Raw genomic sequence first — 20,019 nt, forward strand, 5'->3', positions numbered from 1 at the left:
TTTTTTTTTTTTAATTCTTACGTTTTCTAAAAAAGGTTATTGAAATATATTTTAAATTGCACATTTTAGTTACATTATTAGAAAAATTTTATTTCAGAATAAGGATTTTGAAATATAATTTGAAATATATGATTTGGAATTAATTTTAACTATCTTTAATTGCTTGTAACTTAACAAACAATTTAGAACAATTTCGTAATATAAACTTTAGTTATTTATGTAGATTCGCGTAGGAAATTGAGAAAGAGGAGAGATGGATTAGGTTAGGAGAAGCTGTAAACAAGTTATTTAATACCATTTCTTTTATCAATTGGTTCTAAACTCTTTCTGGGATGACAATTTCAAAACATAAAATATATTTTTAAATTGTGTAATTTAGGCGTAACATAAAATATATGTTTCTAGATTAATCTTAATAATGTTTCTAAATTATGCAACTAAAATACTTATACAATCTATAATATATTTCTAAATTTCCTAGTGTACAGTCCAAAAATCTACCATATAAAATATTTTAATAAATAAATAAATAATGCATCTCAGTAACTATGTTGAGTGTAGAAAGAACTATATTTATTATTATTATTATTATTATTATTATTATTATTATTATTATTATTATTATTATTATTATTAATTATTATAATTACTATTATTTTTACCGAAAAGACTGAACAGGGGGCGGAGACACCTTTGCTTCTTGGGACGCTTTGATTTCAGCATCATCCATCCACAGGCAGTAGCGAAGGAAGTAAGTAACGCTGATTCTGTTTCAGTTTTCAAATATCGTTACTTTGATTCCACTACTTCAATTTACCTCGCGAATTTTCTTATGTGCTAAATATGGGTATTTTGTTGTTTGTTGTGTGTAGTTGTCGATGGTTTGTTATTCATCGATTTTTACCTTCTGTGTTTATTTTGCTAACAGTTCACGACTACGATACTGGTGTTTCTGGATCTGAGTTTTATATATGTTATTTATTTTCCTGTACTGGGTTCGTTCAATATATCTAGTTGAAAATTTCCTTGTATCTTTTTGTTTCTCATTTGTTTGTCCATTCTGTTATGCTTCACTTTTTGTTGCATTGCTCTTTTTCGATATGTTTGATTTTGCCCGCAAACTGTTTGATGTGTGTTCTAAAAGCGAGGATGACCACAGACTGTGATTTAGGAGGTCCAGTTTTCATATTTATAGAAAATATTTACCGCAATTTTTTTGGATATGCCTCCTGCTATTGTTATTAGTAATATATTATATGACACGGTATATATAACCTATAAAGAAAGTTACACAATATATCAAAATTATAGTTGTTTTTGAAGATCAATTACTTTATCCAAATAGGGATTTTGTGGATTAAGGGAATTTAATTTCTCTATTCAGACAAACACATTTTGCAACTGAAGGGAATTCAAGGGAAGCAAATGAATTGTCTAATTTTAAAATGCATCATTGAAATTCACACCTAGACTTTTTTTCTTGTTAAAGAAATTTAGCGTTGGCAGAGGGAGAATCTGGAAAATAGCTAGCTGCATATTCAAGCCAGTAGTTTATGATTTTTTTTAGAATGATCATCGATTCATTCAAAGTATTTCCACCATTCAATTGTGGATGGAATTGACTTCAAATTTGAGTTATCACAGCTTCCCTTTAGCATAGTAAGTCAAGTTGTTTTGAACTAGTTACATCATTTGTAAAATTTGTTTGTGTATGCTGTAATAGGATTGTTAACATCAAATAGGATAAACTTTTTTCTGCGTGTCTTCTGGGATTTTCCAATGAAGAAAATTGCTGTATTATGAACTTGAATTAATGTTTACATCCTGTTGATATTGCCTGTTATTTGATTTAGTAACTCTACCAAACCCTGAGGTTGATCCTGCTTTGTACTTTTGTTTTGTCAGTCTTGGAATCAAATATGAAAAGGATTGAAGATCTTTGTTCCATACAATTTTCTTTATCATTTCTTTGTTTCTTTGTTCCCATGAAATTTTATACTCCTTTTTCTGTTGTAAACCTTCTTTGTCCTCTCCACTCGTATTGTTTTCTTTTATACCTCCCCATCCTCTCATCATTTAGTTCTACTTTTTTATTTTTTTCTGCTTATAACATTCCTAAATATTTAAAATATGGCATCCTGTGCAGGAAAGTAGATTGTGGATACTGATAGAAACAAATGAGATCCGACGCCTCCCAAACGGCTAAGATATATCGCCATCTTCTCAAGGCGGTCAAGAAACATATTGGGAATGAAGAGAACAAGAGTCATTTTTTAAGATTTGTGACCTCAGAGTTCCGTAACAACAAAAATTTGTCTGATGATGTGGCTGTCCAACAGAAAATAAAACTTGCTCGTGATTATACTTTTCTTCTTAACAGTGTACACCATCAGAAGGTATTATTATTTTCTGTTGCATTTTCCTTTAAATTTTAAATGGTCATTTGTTTATGCCTGTGGGTAAGAAGTTTGATTGAACAGTTATTATTTATCAAATGAGATTTACTCAAACCTGCTCAGTTAAAAACTTGATGTGTCAACCCTCAACAGCTTTAATTAAGGCACGTATATTATTAAACGAAAATAAGAAACACGGAAGAGGATGTGTTATTTTACCAGTGATCAACAACACCAAGGCGTGTCTGAGCCAGGAGAAACTGAATGCAGATATCATTTTGTTTCGACTCATTTTATGCTTGCAATATATATATTTTCTTGGAAAACTGCGTTATATCAGTCTGTCTCTTTGACCATGCATCACTGTTGCCAATTTTTTCAGGATTTACTTTTTTCGTACAATATTGCCGTGGACAGATCAGATGAAGTGAAAAGGACTCTTGGAAAATCTGCTTCAAGTGTTGGTCTTCAGCTTCCTGAGGTTTATCAGCCATAATACTTTGTAGTATGATTTTTGCATGCATGGAACGTCACAGTGTATTGCTTCAGAGAAGGGGCAACTAGTGAAGGTTGCTTTAGTTTTCCTTCATTATTGCTAATTACCAACCGGTAGATTTTAGTTTGGCAACTGTTTTTTCTGAATGAAAATTTGTTTTCGTATTATTTATCCAGAACCCAAAAACTAGTGAAGAAAAAGAGGAGAGAGACTCAGAATAAATTATATATTCACACATTGGTTATTTCTTTTTAATAACAAAATCTATAGGCTGAGTATGATTAAAATAAACAATTTCTTCATGGTTTCTTAACCGATAACGACTCCGTGCTGTTCTAATTCTAACTCATTTATCTTGATAAGTAACAATGTAAGTTGAGTTTGTGCTTGAAGTCCTTATGCTTGGATGTGACGCTGTCATTTTGAGCATTTAACATTTCTTTTAGAAATAATTTTTTTTATTGCTTTTAGAAAACTGTAAAATTCATTTTTCTTTTTCAAAATAAGTTAATTTCCGCGCATGGTTCAAAGGCTCTGAACGAACTTTTAAGAAATATTGATAAACATAATCCTTTTGAAGTGCTCACACTAAATCTGTAAAGATCGGCATTATGTTCTTTTTCGCATTAAAGGTAAAAATATATATTAAGAAAAACTATAGAATTAACAGAGCTCGAGGATCAAGACGATCTACCAAAAGATCTCCCTAAAAGCTTCATTTTTCTTTTGTAATGTAACTTAGATTAGATTTTATTTCAGTGTTAAATTTAGTTAATTTAAAAGAGACTTCAAATTGTATCATGTAATAATGGATGGCTTAGAATATATTCGAAATCAGACCAACCAAATCAAAACCAACGTATTATCATGTTATATATAACATTAACAAACTTGAGTAATTTTTATGATTAAATTTCTTTTGAACGCAGCTGATGTTATAATATAATTTATTGCTATCAAAATTATGTTTATATGACACTTATATTATTTTCTCGTTGTATATTAAATAGTAAATGTACATTTTTCAACTAACTTTTATATTTTCTTTAACTTAATTTTCTTTTTCTGATTTTTTTTCTTGGGTTAGAAACAACTGTTTCAATAAAACCAAACAAGTATTCTAGCTTATAAAACCAAGTAATAAATACTTGGGCATTATTATTATTATTATTATTAAATTCATTAGAAACAGTGTAAGATTTTTTTAAGTGGGATTGGGGCCAGTGTTGTGAATGAGAAGAGTGAAGGAGTGGAAAAGAATATGACTAGCCTCACAGAACAAACTACTGACAACTATTAAGAAGTTGCCTGTTGAGAAGGTATTACAGTTAAACAAACCTTAAAAGTAAGAGGCAAGTAAGAATCAGTCATATTTTGATGTGAAGTGTGACTTTGAAGTATCAGCTTTTGAACTAACTAGCAGCCTTGTCAAGAAAAGAACCCAAACTTGTGTTTTATCCATTTCAGATATTTATAGGAACTCTCATTTGTACAAAACATGCACCTCCTGCTCCTTGGATCATAGCCTTTCCTTCACTACTTTTAAGGTTCCCTAAATCCCATAACATAACACTTTTCCTTATCTAGAAAACATGGCTAATGAGCAAATGAAGCCTATTGCCACCCTTCTTCTGGTGTTGAACTTCTGCATGTATGCCATAGTTTTGGGCATTGGTGGCTGGGCCATGAACAGAGCAATAGATCATGGTTTTATCATAGGTGAGGAAATTTATAATGTCCCTATGTTTCCTCTAATGCAACACCAACCAACCATTATGTTTCTTCAGCATGCTTATGTTGTTAAGACACTGTTTATGCAGGTCCAGAATTAAAACTGCCAGCACACTTTTCACCCTTGTTCTTCCCAATGGGAAATGCTTCCACTGGATTCTTTGTAACATTTGCTTTGCTTGCTGGAGTTGTTGGTGCTGCATCAGCAATATCAGGAATCACTCATATCCGCTCATGGACTCCTGAAAGCTTGCCATCTGCAGCTTCAGTTGCTACCATAGCTTGGACTCTTACACTCTTGGCCATGGGGTAATCTAGTAATCTTTTATCTATTCTTCACCATCTCCCAAAAAATAATTATGCAGTATTATTTTACTTATCTTACCAGAATCAAATTTATGCAGTAACAAATTACTAATAACTAACATTTGTTGATAAAAAAAATGCAGCTTTGCTTGGAAAGAAATTGGGCTTCGTGTAAGAAATGCACGTCTGGTAAGACAGGAAGATTCATTTACTCTCTTAATAACATTCTTGTAGTATGTGTTCATATGTAAGACCTCTGAAATGTCCAATTTTGCAGAAAACAATGGAGTCTTTTATAATTATACTTTCAGCTACACAGCTTTTCTACATATTTGCTATTCATGGTGCTGCTGCATATAGAAGATAAACCGGAAGGTTGAGGGAATATGGTGGTGGTGGTGGTGGTGGTGGTGTTTTTTTTTTCCTTTTTTTGCTGTGAAGGCTTGTATTGGTGTGCTTGTATTTTTCTCTCCCTCTCTTTCTTTTTCTTTCCTCTTTAAAAGTCAAAGGAAAATTAGCATTGGAGTGTGGTTTGAATGATTGGAATTGTATGAATCAATAATACATCATTTACAAGAGCAATAAAGGAGAACATGGTTGCTTGTAAGTTATTTCAAACAGCCTTTTTTCATTTTACATATCTATTGTTTAATTTATTTTTAGTAATAAACTAGTTCTTTTTTATGTTTCTATTGTTTAATTTATTTATTTTAATATATTTTTTTATCCTTATATATTTTCATTGTTTACTTTACTTCCAATAATATATTGATTTTTAATAAATGGTTATCCAAGACCATTTCACGAACAAGGACACATTAGAGATGTGATTTGCACCATATGTTAGAAGATGAAGAATTACGATTCCATCGTGCATTCGATGATTAATGTGAAAGTGAATTTTCTTAAAGAAGTTTCAAAGTGAACTTAGCCACTGCTGCTCTACATTATAAAGGGTGAAATAAACAGTACTAAGATAAAAATTCCAGAACGCAGAATTAACAAAAACATTGAAAGATTGTCATTGTTGCTTAAACAATAACTACAAACAAACATCCACTGTAATGTAAACAAACGTTGTATGGATTATAATCTGTATATTTTAGAAAAATATACAGTTTTGTCTGGTTGCCTGCTATATTTTAGAAAATCATCAAAGGAGATAATCTGTATCAACATATAGCAAAATTCTGGACAAAAATGCTTCTAAATCTTCACATGTTTGACCCATCAGTTCAGATACTGTCGCTGTATTTCTGCAAGAAAAGTTTATTTGCAAGTTTAAAATGTATACTGATACAGTGATATTCTACTACAATAATCCCCAAATAACATTATCAGAAAGAATAGTACAACTTAAAAATCAATTGATACAACACATAGAACTAATATTCAAATCTTTGTCAAGGAAACATGAATATTTGATAATGCTCAGCTCAGACTAAGTAGAACTTAAATAACAACAAAGAAAAAGCTTCAGTCAGAATGATATGCAGACACTGCTAGTTCTAGTTAATCTCATGAGCAAGACAGCCTCGTCAACAATGACAAAGAAAATCCGATGAAGAAAGTAAAGTTATATGAGACAATTAGAGCTCACGACAAAGAATTGGAAAATGAATAACAAAGAATGAGACAAACCACTAATGGATAGAAACCCTCTTAAAAGACCATATTTAAAATCAAATAGAAGCAAATTTCCTACATTCTAAAACAGCTGCTCAGTCAAGCATTTCCCATAAAAAATATTATCTTAGTTTTCTACCTAAATGCACCAAAGATTGATAGTTACAAAAATTTAGCATCTTTATTTGCAGCTAGTATCTAAAAATTGGTCCAGAAACCTATGACACCCCGCATTCACCAAAAATACATACAAGCAATAATTACTGAATAAAGAAAACACACCAAACGTCCCTCTAATTTAAAAGTCACAAAGTTCAAATATCCAACCAATTATGAACAATACAAACCGGATAAGCACTTAAAACAACCACAAGCAAGACACAAGAGGGAGCGTTTCTATCTATATAAATACACTCTTTTAAGTTGAAAGATAGTCCACAAAAACATGATCATACATGGTAAAATAATTTCAAAGGGAAAACCTGAAATTATCTATTTGAACTTGAGAGAACTTCAAACAATCCACAGCAACTCAACCATGAGGTCTTTTGCACCATATTTGGAGCCAATGCTGCTGCATGAGGCTGCATATTAACACAGCAAAAAAAAAATATTTAAAATTACTTCTAAACAAAAAGTTTACAAATTATAATTTTGTGATGAAAAACTTGTTATGTAGATGTGAGAGAAAATGTAAAACCTGAGTCTTGGAACGTTCTGCGAGCTCAGAATCCTTAAAATGTTTTGCACCATTGGCAAATTTGGTGAAAGGACTAGCAGACGCTGGAGTTAAAGTTTCACTATCACATTCCTTTGTCTTAGGCTCCTCCATACTTAATGTTCTCACATTCTCATTGGTTAAGGAGCATACATTATTCTCATTTAACTTTATAGCCAGATTGTTCTCTTCTTCAGGATGAACTACCGGCTTCTCTAGTACTACACTTCCACTATCACTGTTTTCTACCTTAGACACATAATCATTAGACTTAACAGAGACATGACAAACAATGGCCTCTTCCACTGAAATACAATTCCCATTGTTCGAGTTCTCCTCGGAGAGGGATTCACCCTGTGAAGTATCGCTGCCATTCTCATTCTCATTCTCAAAATATGATTCCTTGGCAGTCTCATTGTGCTCAAAACTTAAACTTTTGTCTACCAAAACAACACAATCTTCCTTTTCTCCAAACACTTGGTCAATCTTTACTTCACTAGAGACTACTTTCAAGGACTCAACATCAGAAGCATGCGGCTGTGCAACAGATTCCAGTTCTCCACTTCCATCTTTGAATGGATTCTGCTGGTCATCATGTCCGTTATATGCAGGAAAATTACCCTCACCACTATCACTTCCTTCCTCCCCTATTGATTTCAAACCACCATTTCCTAAAATTTTCATGGCACAATCAATCAAATGATTATCAATTAATACAACCAAATTAACAAAGACCCACACACTCTAATCAACAAACCCAGCGCAATCAATCACAGCTGCATACTCCCAACAACTTTTTAAAATCCCAATACAAGTGAAACAAAACAAGAATAATTAACAGAACCCCATAAACCCAAATAGAACAAAAAGAACAAAAACAGATGAGATATACAATTAAAAAGGGCCCATCTATGCCTAATTGCAAGATGCACATGGGTTTGAAGTAAAAAGGGTACCTTGGGGATTGTTGGTTGATGGATTGGTTTTGTTTTCCTTTTCCTTCCTTTTCCTAGCCGCTTTTCTCTTCTTAGCACCTGAAGGCATGATTGGGAGAGTGAAATAGGATGGTGGGGTGCTATGCTTCCCCTCACTATTCAGTGGGGACGATGAAGCTACCACACACAAACCAAATCTACAGAGAGAGAGAGAGAGAGAGAGAGAGAGAGAGAGAGAGAAAGTGAACGGTTAACAACTATGTTTCTCTTCTGCTCTGAATATATAGTGCAATGCAGTGAGACAGCAAAGAAAATTATTGGGCTAGTGAAAAGGTTGTCATGTCATGTTCAAGCTTCAAAGTTCACACTGTGGAAACTACCCACGAAGACAAGTTTCAAACTTTCAAATTGGTTTTTGCGGTAAAAAAATCCCAAATCATGGATCTGTTTTTGATTGGTTGTGTGAATTTAATCATTAAATTTCAACCCGTTTAAGAAAAAAGAAAACTTCTAAAACGCTTAAAAGAATAATTGTATTAGTGCAAATTTTAGAGTTATGTAAAATAGGATGATAATAGAGAAACATCTCAATTTTTATATTTTTTTATTTTACAATATTAAATCATTTAAAATAAATGAATTTAAAGAAAAAATATTTTTTATTAGGTATGAAATAAGAATATGAAGACTAAGAGATTACCATCAAACTTCTTTTCTTCCTATAAAATATTGAGAAAGCGTTTCTTACATACACACCTTGTATATTATACGTTTAAAAGTTTAAAAGTTATATAATTGTCACATTTTTTACATATTCGAGAATTAAATAAAATATTTTATTTTAAGAAATAAATTAAAACTAATTTATACGTTTTGTGATAAAAAGGGTCATTTATCTTTTTAAAAAGTATTCATTTTATGAAATTTGTATTTATTTTTATTGGAAACTAGTAATACATTGCCTTGTGAGTTTCTATTTACATATAAAGTTCACATTCTTGATTTCATGAATATTCAAAATTAAGACAATATAATTATGAGTAAGGGGAAATTTGTATGTTGACATCCCTCTCAATTTTTTTTCATTTCTTATTATTTTTCTCTTAATTGAAACACTTTAACTCATCTAATTTCTTTTAAATTCACTTAAATTTACTCTCTCAAATCTATGTTTAAAAACATTTTTTTCCGGCCATTGAAAAGCATGGATTTCTTGTCGATAACGAAAGTGTGAATTTCAAAACACATTTGTTCGAAAATTAAGATAAAATAAACATTTCAATTTTTTTTTGGTGGATTGAAGATAGTTGCATGAAAATAGATTTAATCAAATAAAATAATTTATATGATATATTATCACTTTAAAATATGATTTTTTTACATAAAAAAGTTTTATAGTAATTTTAAATTTATCAAACCTATCAAATGATTCACTAACTCTTATAAATTTGTATCTCAAATCACTTATTTTGTATTAGCTTATAGGATTTACTATTGGAAATAATGGGTGAGGATGGATTAATTTTGTATACTTCCAAGGATTATAATTGATTTGTGCATTAAGGTATAACTAAATATTCTCATATTATCTTTACATGGACAAAGAGATGGGGAGGGGAAGACTCAGTAATATATACGTTTACCTAATTACCCTTCAGTTTTTTTAAATTCCAACTTAACATGTATGTTTTTACTTTATAATAATAACAATATTAATAATGTAATTATAATATTAAGACTAATAATAATAATAATTACATTTTATTTTATACTAATTTTAATTATATGGGTAAAACTGTAATCTAACAATTTTATCTATCAAAACATTATTTCATATCTATTACATTCATCAAATCATTTACAAACTATACCTTTAAATAATTTCACACCTCTTCTTCATCCACAAAAACTTCATTTTCTCCTCTACATCCATATGCTTAATCTCCCTCAAATCCATATTTAAAAATAAACGCACCCTAAGCCTTTGTTCTTGTCGATTTATTATAGGAGAGGATGAAAGTGGAGGTAAGTATTGTGTTTGTATCAGGTGATTTGAGGTGATTTGCAAAAACAAATTTGAAGAAGTAAGAGAGAGTGATCTTTTATAAGTGAAAAGATTTGAGTGGAAAGTCATGTCACTCTGAATACAATTAGCATTTATCCTTATATGTTTTCAATTTTTGACTTTCACATTCATTTTACTTTTTTACCGTCTTTAGATTATATGTTTTCAATTTTTCACTTTTACCCTCATTTTACTTTTTTACTCTCCTTAGATTTCATAAGATGAATAATTTTCGATTTAAATTATTTTAATCAATGTATAAATTTTTGTAACAAAATTATTCCCATTTATATTAATTTTAAACTAACACATCAATTTAAAATAATTACATAATATCAAATTATTACTTCTTTTTAGATTCATCTCCAAAATTTTATTTCATCATAATTTCTAAAAATATTATTTTTATCAATATTTTTTTTTCAATTTAAATAATAACTAATATTTCATTATAATATAATTTACACAGTTTATAATTTAATTTAAATTACTTTTATATACAACAGTAAACTAATAATCTTATATTCTATCAACTAAATTATTTTTTAAATTATTATGTCACTCACTAATTCTATAAACTTATTTCTCATTTCACTTTAAATCTTATCATTGTTTTCTTGATCTAAACAATCAAATTTTCGTTAATCTTTTTTCTTAAATTTACTCAATTCCACTCCTAAAACAAACACACACTCAATCTTTCATATATATATTTTTTTAATTTAAACAAATTTATTTTCATTTTACTTTCTCCTCAAATTCACTTTCCAATAGATTAGAGGAAAGAAAAGTAAGAATGAAATTGCACTTATATTATTATAACTTGTATATTAATGTGTTTGCAAAAACTTATATATTTATATTAATAAATATAAATATATTAAAATAAAAAAAATGCTTGACAGAAAAACTTAGACATGAAAAAATACAAATTGATTAAAGTTTTTAAATGATTAATAAAAAAATATGAATGCTAAAAGAATTAATTTTCAAAATCACACACATGTAAATGTTTAATGTATATTACAGTAGTGTAATAACCCATACAATGCGCCAGAACTTGCATACATTTTGTTTTATGTCAAACTAAAGTAGATATCTATTGTTCTCACATTAAAAATATCTACACAGTTTTTTGTTTCACATGTTTAAAGGCGAATTTAAAGTTTCAAACACGTATTACAGTTTTATGTTATAATTCTAATTCTTTTAATTTCAAAAAGATATATTAAAAATCTTTTTTAAGCAAATATTTGTCTCTTGTAATATTATGTTTGTAATTTTCTTTTGACTTCAAAAATTTATATTATTACACGTGGAATCAAATATATATATATATATATATATATACATGTATATATATATAACTTCCTCCAGAAAAAAAAAAAAGCTAAAATCATTGAGACAAAAGATTTTATTTTTAAAAATTACTATAGATAATTTTTTCGAAATCTAATAATTTTCATATAAAATTTTTCCCTAAAAATTAGACCCTTTCCGGAAGTTAAAACATCGAAATGGAAGATTTAAAATGTAAGGGACTAAATCGGATATTATTAAAAAACTGAAGAAAGAAAATAACAATTTAGAAAAAGAGAGAGGGAGAAGGGATGAGGGACATAATTGTAGTTGATTGACTCGGTGAGCTGGGGTTCAAAGAAAACATTTGATTTGGATCTGATTTGGTACTTTGATTGTTACCTTTGATTTTCAGAATTAAGATTAGAGAGCGTAGCAGAAAGTAACCGCCATGGACGCTTTGAGGAAACATGCCACCAAGTTCAGAGAGCAAGTTGCCAAACAGCAACAGGTTTCGTTTTCCTTCCGTTCAAGCTTGTCTTTTTCTGTGTTGTCACTTCAATTTCGGTGGTTTTCTTCTATAATTAGCGTATGGGTACCCCAAATTTGTGGAATTTGGTCATCACTTTTGACGTTTTAATTATTGTTCTGAAATGCAAGTGAAAATGTGGTTGTTGACTAACGGCTTTCTGGGTGAACTTTAGGTTCAGATAGATACTGGTTTACTTAGGTAAGGTGTTGGATTGGATTATTATTTTTCGGGGTGTGTTTGGCACATTCCCGTGGATCAACCACATTGTTTTTGTTTTTGTTTTTGTCGTTTAGATTCACACTTTCAGAGTTATAGGGTAATGATACTTCTGTTTTTTATTTTTTATTTTTTTGTCGAGTTTCCAGTTCGTGATCTTTCTTAATGTACTTGTTACTCAGGCTGTAAAAAAGCAGTTCACCAGTAGTGGTTATGAGAGCTCAGATGTTGTGGTCATTGATGAGGTCGAAATGCAGAGGCATCAACAGCTGGAAAAGCTGTATAGGGCCACACGTGCAGGGAAGGTATGCATTTTCTCTTCTTGTTTGGATTCATTGTTAATGTTTGAACAGCAAAGAATTTCCTACTTCATAAACTCGATATAGTATGTTATATGTATATTAAGGAAGTTTATTCAGTGTCCATGGACCATGCATGCATGGTGACGTTATTGTGGTTATCATTTATGGACTCATGATTTTTTTATTGCATTTTTTGTAACTTCTAATTCCATTTCTTATCAAGCTTGGATCTGCAGTCTGTGAAAGCGTTTCAAAAAAGATGGGTGTTGGTACTTATTCTGAATGATTTTCTTGTTGCTGCTGTCATCACCCCAAAACATTGTTATCCTACATTTGACCTAATACCTCTTGGAATACATTTTAGTTATTGGAGTTGTTTCTGTCATATTTACTTTGAGTGAGGTAGTGAGAGATGGGGAACATATTAATTAACTGAGGGTGGGAGTAAGTATGACTGTACGTCTTTGGACCGCAGTTCTAGCAGAAATTGTCATTTATCATTTTGGGTAAAATAAATTTATCTTCAACGATTGTCTTTTCATGTTGGTTCTGTTTATTGATATGCTCAAAACTACCTTTTGTTCCAGGACTTCCAGAAAGAAATTGTTAAAGCAGCAGAAACGTTTACAGCTATAGGTTACAAGCATATTGAAACAGGTGGAAATTGATTTTTGCTTCTTTTTTCCTGCAAATTCAGTATACTTTGAGGAGTAATATGTTCAGGAATTAGAAGCACCTAGAAATTTTGTATATGGGCTTATGATTTGATTAAATCCTCATAAACAATACCCATGGTAGACAGGAACAAAACTTTCTGAGGATTGCTGTAAATATGGAGCAGAGAACAACAGTGAAAATATATTAGCTAAGGCTGCATCTGTATATGGTGATGCCCGCAAGCATGTAGAAAAGGAGCATGAAGAGTTAAATCGGCTTCTTTCTACCCAGGTGGACTTTGCATTTGTTGATCACATGTAGAAGTTTTAATGCAAGTTCAAAACGAGAGAATCTATTAAATTATTAGTTTTATCATCTAGCCACATTTGAATATATGAGTATTCGTAGCTGTGTACAAGTGTTACATATCCTCTCTTTGTTCCTTTTCTCCATTAAATCATTTTTTTGCTCTGTTTTGAAAAGTAAAAAGGTAAAAAGTAGTGTGAGTCTTTAAATCCTGGACATTTTTCATTAGTCTCGCTGCCATGCTGTTTTTTATCGTACAATAATCTATTGTGGTGTCTACTGGAACATAAAACAAGATGAAGTCCCAAAATGACCAAATTTTATTTACCAATTGTCAATTGAATGGTTTGTTGAATAAGTAGTTGGTTAAAAAGATGATAGATGAGGAAGTGATGCTTAAAATATGAATCAGTGACAGAATTTTGTCAGGAAGATTCAAAGGAGTGTATAATTTCCCTTTGCTATTTTAACTATCCATTTCAGTGTATATTGTTTCCTGACCTTAGGATGTGGCTGTATTTTTCTATTCTAAGTCCTCAATACCCATGCTCTGCTGTTTTTTGTGTTGATATATGGGGCTCATTGTTACTTTGTATTACCCCACTAATGTTTATAATACTCTGATCTGGATCTCTAGATTCTGAGTATCAATTTGATCATGCTATTGCAGCTGGTTTGGAAAATAGAATTGTCAATTTGCTTATTGAAAATTATATTATAATAGAGTAAATGACATTGATATCCCTTAAGTTTATAAAATATTGCGTTGACTCTCAAAACATAGCAGTCCCAAATTTTATTTGTTTTCAAACATGTACCAGTCGTGACACCCTTCAGAACAACTGAAAATTAAATCTTAGAATACTGCATAGGAGGTCTAGGTGACATTTGGAATCCTCGAGGAAGGTCAATTTAATTTATTATTCGCATTATCTTTAAATATTATAAGGTGAGAAACATGAATCCAATGGTTTCACTTCCCAGGTGTTAGATCCTTTGAGGCAAATGATCAATGGTGCACCTTTGGAGGATGCACGCCATCTTGCTCAACGGTATAGTCGAATGAGACAAGAAGCAGAGGCACAGGTAAGTCAAAGTTTAGAATGAATTAGCAATGTCTTCTCTTGGATCAACCAGTAACTTAATTATGATTTGAATTCTGAAACTCGTTTATGAGATGGAATGAAAGGTGAAGTTTTGAAGTTGTAATATCTCAAATTTAGAAAGAATAATATATTTCTTCTGTATTTAAATAATGAGGCCATTGGTCCTATAAGTGCACGAACCTGTTGTTTATTTTAGGAAATTTAGAGAGCTAATTCTAAGGAAATAAGTCCTTGTAATTATGAGGTTGTTTTTAAATACATAATCCTAGTTTTAATAGCAAGGTACACCTATAAATTTATAATAAAGAATATAATTATAGAAAGGATAAAATAAATAACTTCCTAAAATACATCATGAGCATAAAATTGTAGAAAGGATAAAAGAAAAAACTGCCTAAAATACATAATGAGCAGCACGGTTTTGACATTATGTGATAAAGATGTTGATATAGTTTGAGAAGGTGAGCCCAAAGATGTCATGAGCCAGGTATTGGATCATTTCAGCCATGGACAAATAATGGAAAGTTTATTCTAGAAGGAAAGAGAGGACACATTGGAATCAAATATGAAAAGTAGTTGTTATGCTGAGAGGAGGATAGTGGTGTCAAAATGGCTTTTGTGAAGAGGGGGACTGATAGATCCTAGATAAACCAGTTTCCTCCATCTTGATGAAGATGTAGAACGCTCTCTATCATTCTCTCTGTTCCCCCCATTGCCTCCGTTTGTGACTGAATTATCATCATCATCCAGTTTTCTTGTTGAAGACGTTTTCTCCACCACCCCGTAAGCCCACGAATCATATCTTCCAGATTTTGGAACCGCTGATGAGACTCGTTTTCCTGCCTGTCCAGGTCTTGAACCAATTCTTGCACCATCTTTTCAACCCCATCCATGCGTGACTCCATTCTGGTATGCACCATGCCCTATCTATCCCTCCCCACAGAACCAAGAAAGGGCTCTGGATACCAACTGATAGATCCTAGATAAAGAACTGTACAGAAAGATACTCTTTATTCCAATACTGTCTATTTCCTTACCAATGAAGTAGGGAATGGGACAAGAATTCTATTACAACAGAGGTAATTTAAGAGACCTAACTCTCCACAACCTTTTCCTCCAAACTAAGATACAAAAGACATAATTCCCCTTACCCACCTAAACAGACTGTTTTATAAAGTCTGTGACAGTTGTGACATAACTGTCCTAACTGTTAAGTTTTTTCTTCTACTATAGACAATGCCAAACCTATAAGGGACTTTTCATTTTGGGAATCTTTTTAGCCAATGGCTTGGCTCACAGCTCTGGGGGATGAGAGATATTTAACCTTACCTTTTCCATTTTCATTTGGTGTTCCTGATGCCACAGATTGTCATTTTTCTGTCATTTTATCTGATTATGTGAACACTACCATTTTCATATCGCTAAATATGCATTTTTGTAGTTACTTTCTGTTACTTAGTCGCATAAGATATTTTGATGTGAGATTACAAAAGGGCAACATGATACTCCTATATATGCTGATTATCTAGGCCAAGTACAAGGGTAGAATTACTAGAGCAAGCTTGACTCAGTGGTATTCCTAAGGTTCAAGTCTCTTAATAAAAATCCTTGCAACAACTTTCTATGAATGCACACTCTTAACTAAGGTGGAGAAAAACTCCTTAAACAGTTAAACCACATAATATGAAAAGCTCCTTAAACAGTTAAATTCATGGAAAGGAGGAAGGAGGACTGGCTCAAGCAATGCAATTATGCACAATTGGAAGTTGCTGGATCTCCGACATGGGCTTCAATAATGTCTTGAAAGCTCACTTCTGGGAACCACAAGTAGGTGGAAAAAATTTGGAATATTGGATTTAGGTGGCTGTAGTCAGAAGACAGTCACTGGGGAAGAAAAATGTCAAAGTACAGAGATACTCTAGGGGAGGGAGGACATAATTGGAAAAGTAGGAAACAGGGAGACTGAATAACTATGAGGTGGTTTAAGAGGATATCATTTAAAATGAAAACATTAATCTATTATTCCTATTTATACTGATATTTTTGGGCAAGTACAGCTTGAATACAACCAAGAATGGGATAATTGGTTGAGAGTATATTTGGACAAACTTTTACATGAGCACTTTTAGGAGAAGATAATAGGAAGAAAAGAATAAAATAAATTTCTCCATAAATAAAATTAGTTTATGCATAAGTTAAAAAAATCAATTTTTGAAGAAGTTAATATAAAAATGTTTCTATAGGTTAGCTTACGGAAAAACTCATAAAGAATTTTCTCTTAACAGGCCCAAAGTTATGGTGGATGGGTTTGCTCTAATATTGAAAATGGAATAAGGGAGACTCAGAATATTGTAGTGTGATGTAAGCAATGATAATTTGAAATAGGAAACGTTGATCTCTCACCCCAGGTTTTGCTATTATCGTAGACTGGGCATAATACAACTAGTATAAGGTCAATGATACTCCTAACCTCATAAGACTCCGAAAAAATAACAATCTTGGTAGTCTGTTAGCTACTGTTCAGAAATTAGGGAAAAATTGGAATAAAAGATGGGATTTTATAGGTGAAATCCCCTGGGTCCTTGATAGTTGATGAATCTAGTTTAGAAAGAGAGAGAATAACTGCAAGCGTTCAAGCCAGGATTTTGAGAGCCTCAAATCTCTCCCCCAAAATCTATCTCACTGAAATTCAATGCGTCTAGTCTCTTCCAAGTTCTGTCACCAACTCTTAACTCCCTTAACTGACAGAACAGGAACCATCCTGTTGGGCTTACGTAACATATTCTAATGCACTGATTTTTAGATCATGATTCTTATCTATAACACACACTTCAGAGTGTGGTGGTTACTTTCTTTTTTTCTGAATCTTATAACTCAAGTTTGTTTTGAATTTCAATCAGACGGAGGAGATTGCTAGAAGAAAAATACGGGTTCGGGAATCTCAAAGTGCCGAACACGTAGCCAGACTGCATGCTGCGGAAGCAAAGATGCAGGAGCTGAAAGCAAACATGGCAGTTCTAGGTAAAGAAGCTTCAGCTGCATTGGCTGCTGTTGAAGCACAGCAACAGAGACTTACTTTTCAAAGGCTTGTTGCCATGGTATGATAACAGTGATTGCTAGTTATTATATAAATATATGCCTAACTTGTGATGGTTTTAGAATTTTATTTTAAAGATTGTGCTTGTAATTGTTTAGGTTGAAGGAGAAAAGACTTTCCATTTAAGAGTTGCAGCTATTCTTGGTGAAATTGAAGCTGAGGTGAGAATCAAATTTCTTGAACTTTTAAGAGTATAATAATAATAATTATTTATTTTTAGGAAAATATTTTTTAACAACTAAATTTTGAGAATTTTCTCTTACAATCTAAGGTGGCATATTATAAGTGGCTTCTCATTTTTTCATTTCTCTATATTCCAAAATCACTTAGAAGATGTCACCTCAGTTGTAAGAGAAAGTTGTCAAAATATCATTGTCCTTATTGTTATTCTAGTGTGTTATTGTTTCCATGAGTTGTTTGCATTTTCTTAATATTAATTATGTATCATCTCATTGGGACTTCTCAGATGGTCTCAGACAGACAGAAGAAAGAATCTGCCCCTCCAGTGGGTATTTCTGAGAATGGCTCCGAGAAAACTATGTACTTCTTGGCTGAAGTATGCTACATATTCCTAAAGCTAATCTTCCCTTTGATTATTATTTTGATGATTATCAATTTCATTACTATTATGATTATCATTCTTTCTCCTCAACTGTTTTTTGGTGCATCGCTTGCAGGCAACACATCCCTTCAGTGCTGAATCAGAAAAGGAACTGAGTTTTTCAAAGGGCGATTTTGTGGTTGTGCGAAAGGTTTATGCAAAACATTTTTCATCTCAAAATTTCCTTGATTAACTCATATTCTCAATTTTTGAGCCTCCATGTTTACCAAATTTCTAAATGCTTGCCCAGGTGAACCCTTCAGGGTGGTCAGAAGGAGAATGCAATGGTAGAGCAGGATGGTTTCCTTCTGCATATGTGGAGAAAAGACAAAGAATCCCCTCTAGCAATTCAGCCAGTGAAGTTTTCTAGATTCTACTCATCTTATGCTATTCATTCTTTATTTCCCATATTGGATTTTGCACTACATTGTTCAAATTTTGATAAGCAAAAGGGGTAGGAGAAGGATAGTGAAATTGATGAAAGTGCTACCCCAGAATGGATAGAAAGGAAAAAGGGTGTTAAGCTGTGGGGTAAGATACATGTGGTCTGTCCTTCCTCAAGGGTGATACTTGACACTAGCTTTGCAGACAGTTTTTCCATATATATGTATATTTTTTACTTTTCGGCCACAGACAGAGATTTCCTTTTGTCTTCTGTATTCTTATTGATTGATTGGAAAACATGCGTCTTTGTTGATATCATTTCATTTTTGTGGAAGTACTTATTGGAAGAATGAAGATAAGATTTGAATTTTGTACAATCCCAAGGTATTCCTATAGGTAGTTCACTGGAAAGAGAAGTCTTATTTTATAGTAACTGAGGATCGTGATTCACAAGACAGGAATAATAGGACTGGGCCAAGTATTACCCTAAAGCAAGATCATCTTCTTTTTTGGACGGTTTGATCAAGTTTTATACTTTACTTTTCAAAGGAGCTTTCTTTTTGTCTTTTGTCAAGGGTTCTTATTCATTAATAGTTTGCTTTATAATGGAATCTTGCTAAGCTTTTTTTTTTGTCTCTTTAAAATATTAAGTTGGCGATTTGATAATAGTTTATAACAAGAGGAGTGCAGTTTTTATGTGTTTAGGATATTCTGCCAAGAAAATAAAATATATTCCTTAAATCCTCAGTGTTTGAGAGATTACATTGCATTTTGAGTGATTATAGTTAAGTGGCACGGATTTATTGAAGGGGGTAAAGTTGTTCTAATGCTGATTGCTTGTTTTGTTAATCTAAGTGTATAATATACAAACTTTTTTAGAAAAATTGTTAAGTGAGAAAATAAAAAGTAAAATGAAATAAGTTTATTCATAATTAAGCTAATATATTGAAATTATCTCACTTTTTTTTTTAATTTATGTATAAAATAATATTAGCTTATACAAAATAGTATTTCATTGTTCCTTTTATTTTCCCCTAAGATTCCTTCAAGAGAAGTATGTTTAAAAAATGTCCAAATTTGTTCTTGAACTCAACCTTTCTTAAAAGACAATATCATGAATCCAATTATGTTGGCATTTCTTAAAATTATTTCACCCCAATCACTGCATTTATATTCCATCCAAACCATGTTATTCATTGTCACTATATAGTAAATTTAAGATAAATTCATATAAAAATATTAATTG

At 31.6% G+C, this 20,019-nt stretch overlaps 4 protein-coding genes across 5 annotated transcripts; 3 read left to right on the plus strand and 1 right to left on the minus strand.

The window, feature by feature from the left end:
* The first annotated feature begins 598 nt into the window (after nt 1-598).
* Nucleotides 599-3,129, plus strand: LOC114176919 (complex 1 protein, LYR family protein). The gene is made up of 3 exons (XM_028062121.2): nt 599-751; nt 2,147-2,396; nt 2,779-3,129. The coding sequence occupies exons 2-3, from the start codon at nt 2,178-2,180 to the stop codon at nt 2,890-2,892; spliced, it is 333 nt and encodes a 110-aa protein (XP_027917922.1). The 5' UTR covers nt 599-751; nt 2,147-2,177; the 3' UTR covers nt 2,893-3,129.
* A 1,238-nt stretch (nt 3,130-4,367) lies between these two features.
* Nucleotides 4,368-5,540, plus strand: LOC114179129 (membrane protein PM19L-like). Its single transcript, XM_028065353.2, has 4 exons — nt 4,368-4,611; nt 4,713-4,932; nt 5,073-5,118; nt 5,207-5,540. The coding sequence occupies exons 1-4, from the start codon at nt 4,485-4,487 to the stop codon at nt 5,294-5,296; spliced, it is 483 nt and encodes a 160-aa protein (XP_027921154.1). The 5' UTR covers nt 4,368-4,484; the 3' UTR covers nt 5,297-5,540.
* Nucleotides 5,541-5,912: 372 nt separating this feature from the next.
* LOC114175774 (uncharacterized) lies at nt 5,913-8,517 on the minus strand. Of its 2 annotated transcripts, none has more exons than XM_028060568.2 (4): nt 8,230-8,517; nt 7,256-7,944; nt 7,038-7,139; nt 5,913-6,185 (listed from the first exon to the last, which is right to left on the minus strand). In XM_028060568.2, exons 1-3 carry the CDS (start codon nt 8,315-8,317, stop codon nt 7,044-7,046), a joined length of 873 nt encoding a protein of 290 aa, XP_027916369.2. In that variant the 5' UTR covers nt 8,318-8,517; the 3' UTR covers nt 5,913-6,185; nt 7,038-7,043. The 2 variants fall into 2 exon arrangements, with proteins under 2 accessions (XP_027916369.2, XP_085526625.1); XM_085670499.1 differs by having other exon boundaries at nt 7,011-7,139.
* Nucleotides 8,518-11,850: 3,333 nt separating this feature from the next.
* On the plus strand, nt 11,851-19,150 carry LOC114179515 (SH3 domain-containing protein). The gene is made up of 10 exons (XM_028065882.2): nt 11,851-12,083; nt 12,503-12,625; nt 13,210-13,279; nt 13,425-13,570; nt 14,570-14,671; nt 17,592-17,789; nt 17,887-17,949; nt 18,255-18,344; nt 18,466-18,540; nt 18,640-19,150. Exons 1-10 carry the CDS (start codon nt 12,024-12,026, stop codon nt 18,757-18,759), a joined length of 1,047 nt encoding a protein of 348 aa, XP_027921683.1. The 5' UTR covers nt 11,851-12,023; the 3' UTR covers nt 18,760-19,150.
* The last annotated feature ends 869 nt before the right edge of the window (nt 19,151-20,019 follow it).

The sequence above is a fragment of the Vigna unguiculata genome, chromosome 3 (assembly GCF_037176805.1).
Source record: "Vigna unguiculata cultivar grain cowpea cultivar isolate G323 ecotype 2 chromosome 3, ASM3717680v1, whole genome shotgun sequence".
Lineage (NCBI taxonomy): Eukaryota > Viridiplantae > Streptophyta > Magnoliopsida > Fabales > Fabaceae > Vigna > Vigna unguiculata.

What these genes read in the sequence shown, in the direction of transcription:
- LOC114176919 (XM_028062121.2), top strand. Translation starts at nt 2,178, where the DNA reads ATGAGATCCGACGCCTCCCAAACGGCTAAGATATATCGCCATCTTCTC. An exon ending in ACAGTGTACACCATCAGAAG is followed by an intron (nt 2,397 to 2,778) that starts GTATTATTATTT and finishes CAATTTTTTCAG; the next exon opens with GATTTACTTTTTTCGTACAA.
- LOC114179129 (XM_028065353.2), top strand. Translation starts at nt 4,485, where the DNA reads ATGGCTAATGAGCAAATGAAGCCTATTGCCACCCTTCTTCTGGTGTTG. An exon ending in AGATCATGGTTTTATCATAG is followed by an intron (nt 4,612 to 4,712) that starts GTGAGGAAATTT and finishes CTGTTTATGCAG; the next exon opens with GTCCAGAATTAAAACTGCCA. An exon ending in GTGTAAGAAATGCACGTCTG is followed by an intron (nt 5,119 to 5,206) that starts GTAAGACAGGAA and finishes CCAATTTTGCAG; the next exon opens with AAAACAATGGAGTCTTTTAT.
- LOC114175774 (XM_028060568.2), bottom strand. Translation starts at nt 8,317, where the DNA reads ATGCCTTCAGGTGCTAAGAAGAGAAAAGCGGCTAGGAAAAGGAAGGAA. An exon ending in ATCAACCAACAATCCCCAAG is followed by an intron (nt 7,945 to 8,229) that starts GTACCCTTTTTA and finishes TGAAAATTTTAG; the next exon opens with GAAATGGTGGTTTGAAATCA. An exon ending in CAGAACGTTCCAAGACTCAG is followed by an intron (nt 7,140 to 7,255) that starts GTTTTACATTTT and finishes GTTAATATGCAG; the next exon opens with CCTCATGCAGCAGCATTGGC.
- LOC114179515 (XM_028065882.2), top strand. Translation starts at nt 12,024, where the DNA reads ATGGACGCTTTGAGGAAACATGCCACCAAGTTCAGAGAGCAAGTTGCC. An exon ending in TTACAAGCATATTGAAACAG is followed by an intron (nt 13,280 to 13,424) that starts GTGGAAATTGAT and finishes CATGGTAGACAG; the next exon opens with GAACAAAACTTTCTGAGGAT. An exon ending in ATCGGCTTCTTTCTACCCAG is followed by an intron (nt 13,571 to 14,569) that starts GTGGACTTTGCA and finishes TTCACTTCCCAG; the next exon opens with GTGTTAGATCCTTTGAGGCA.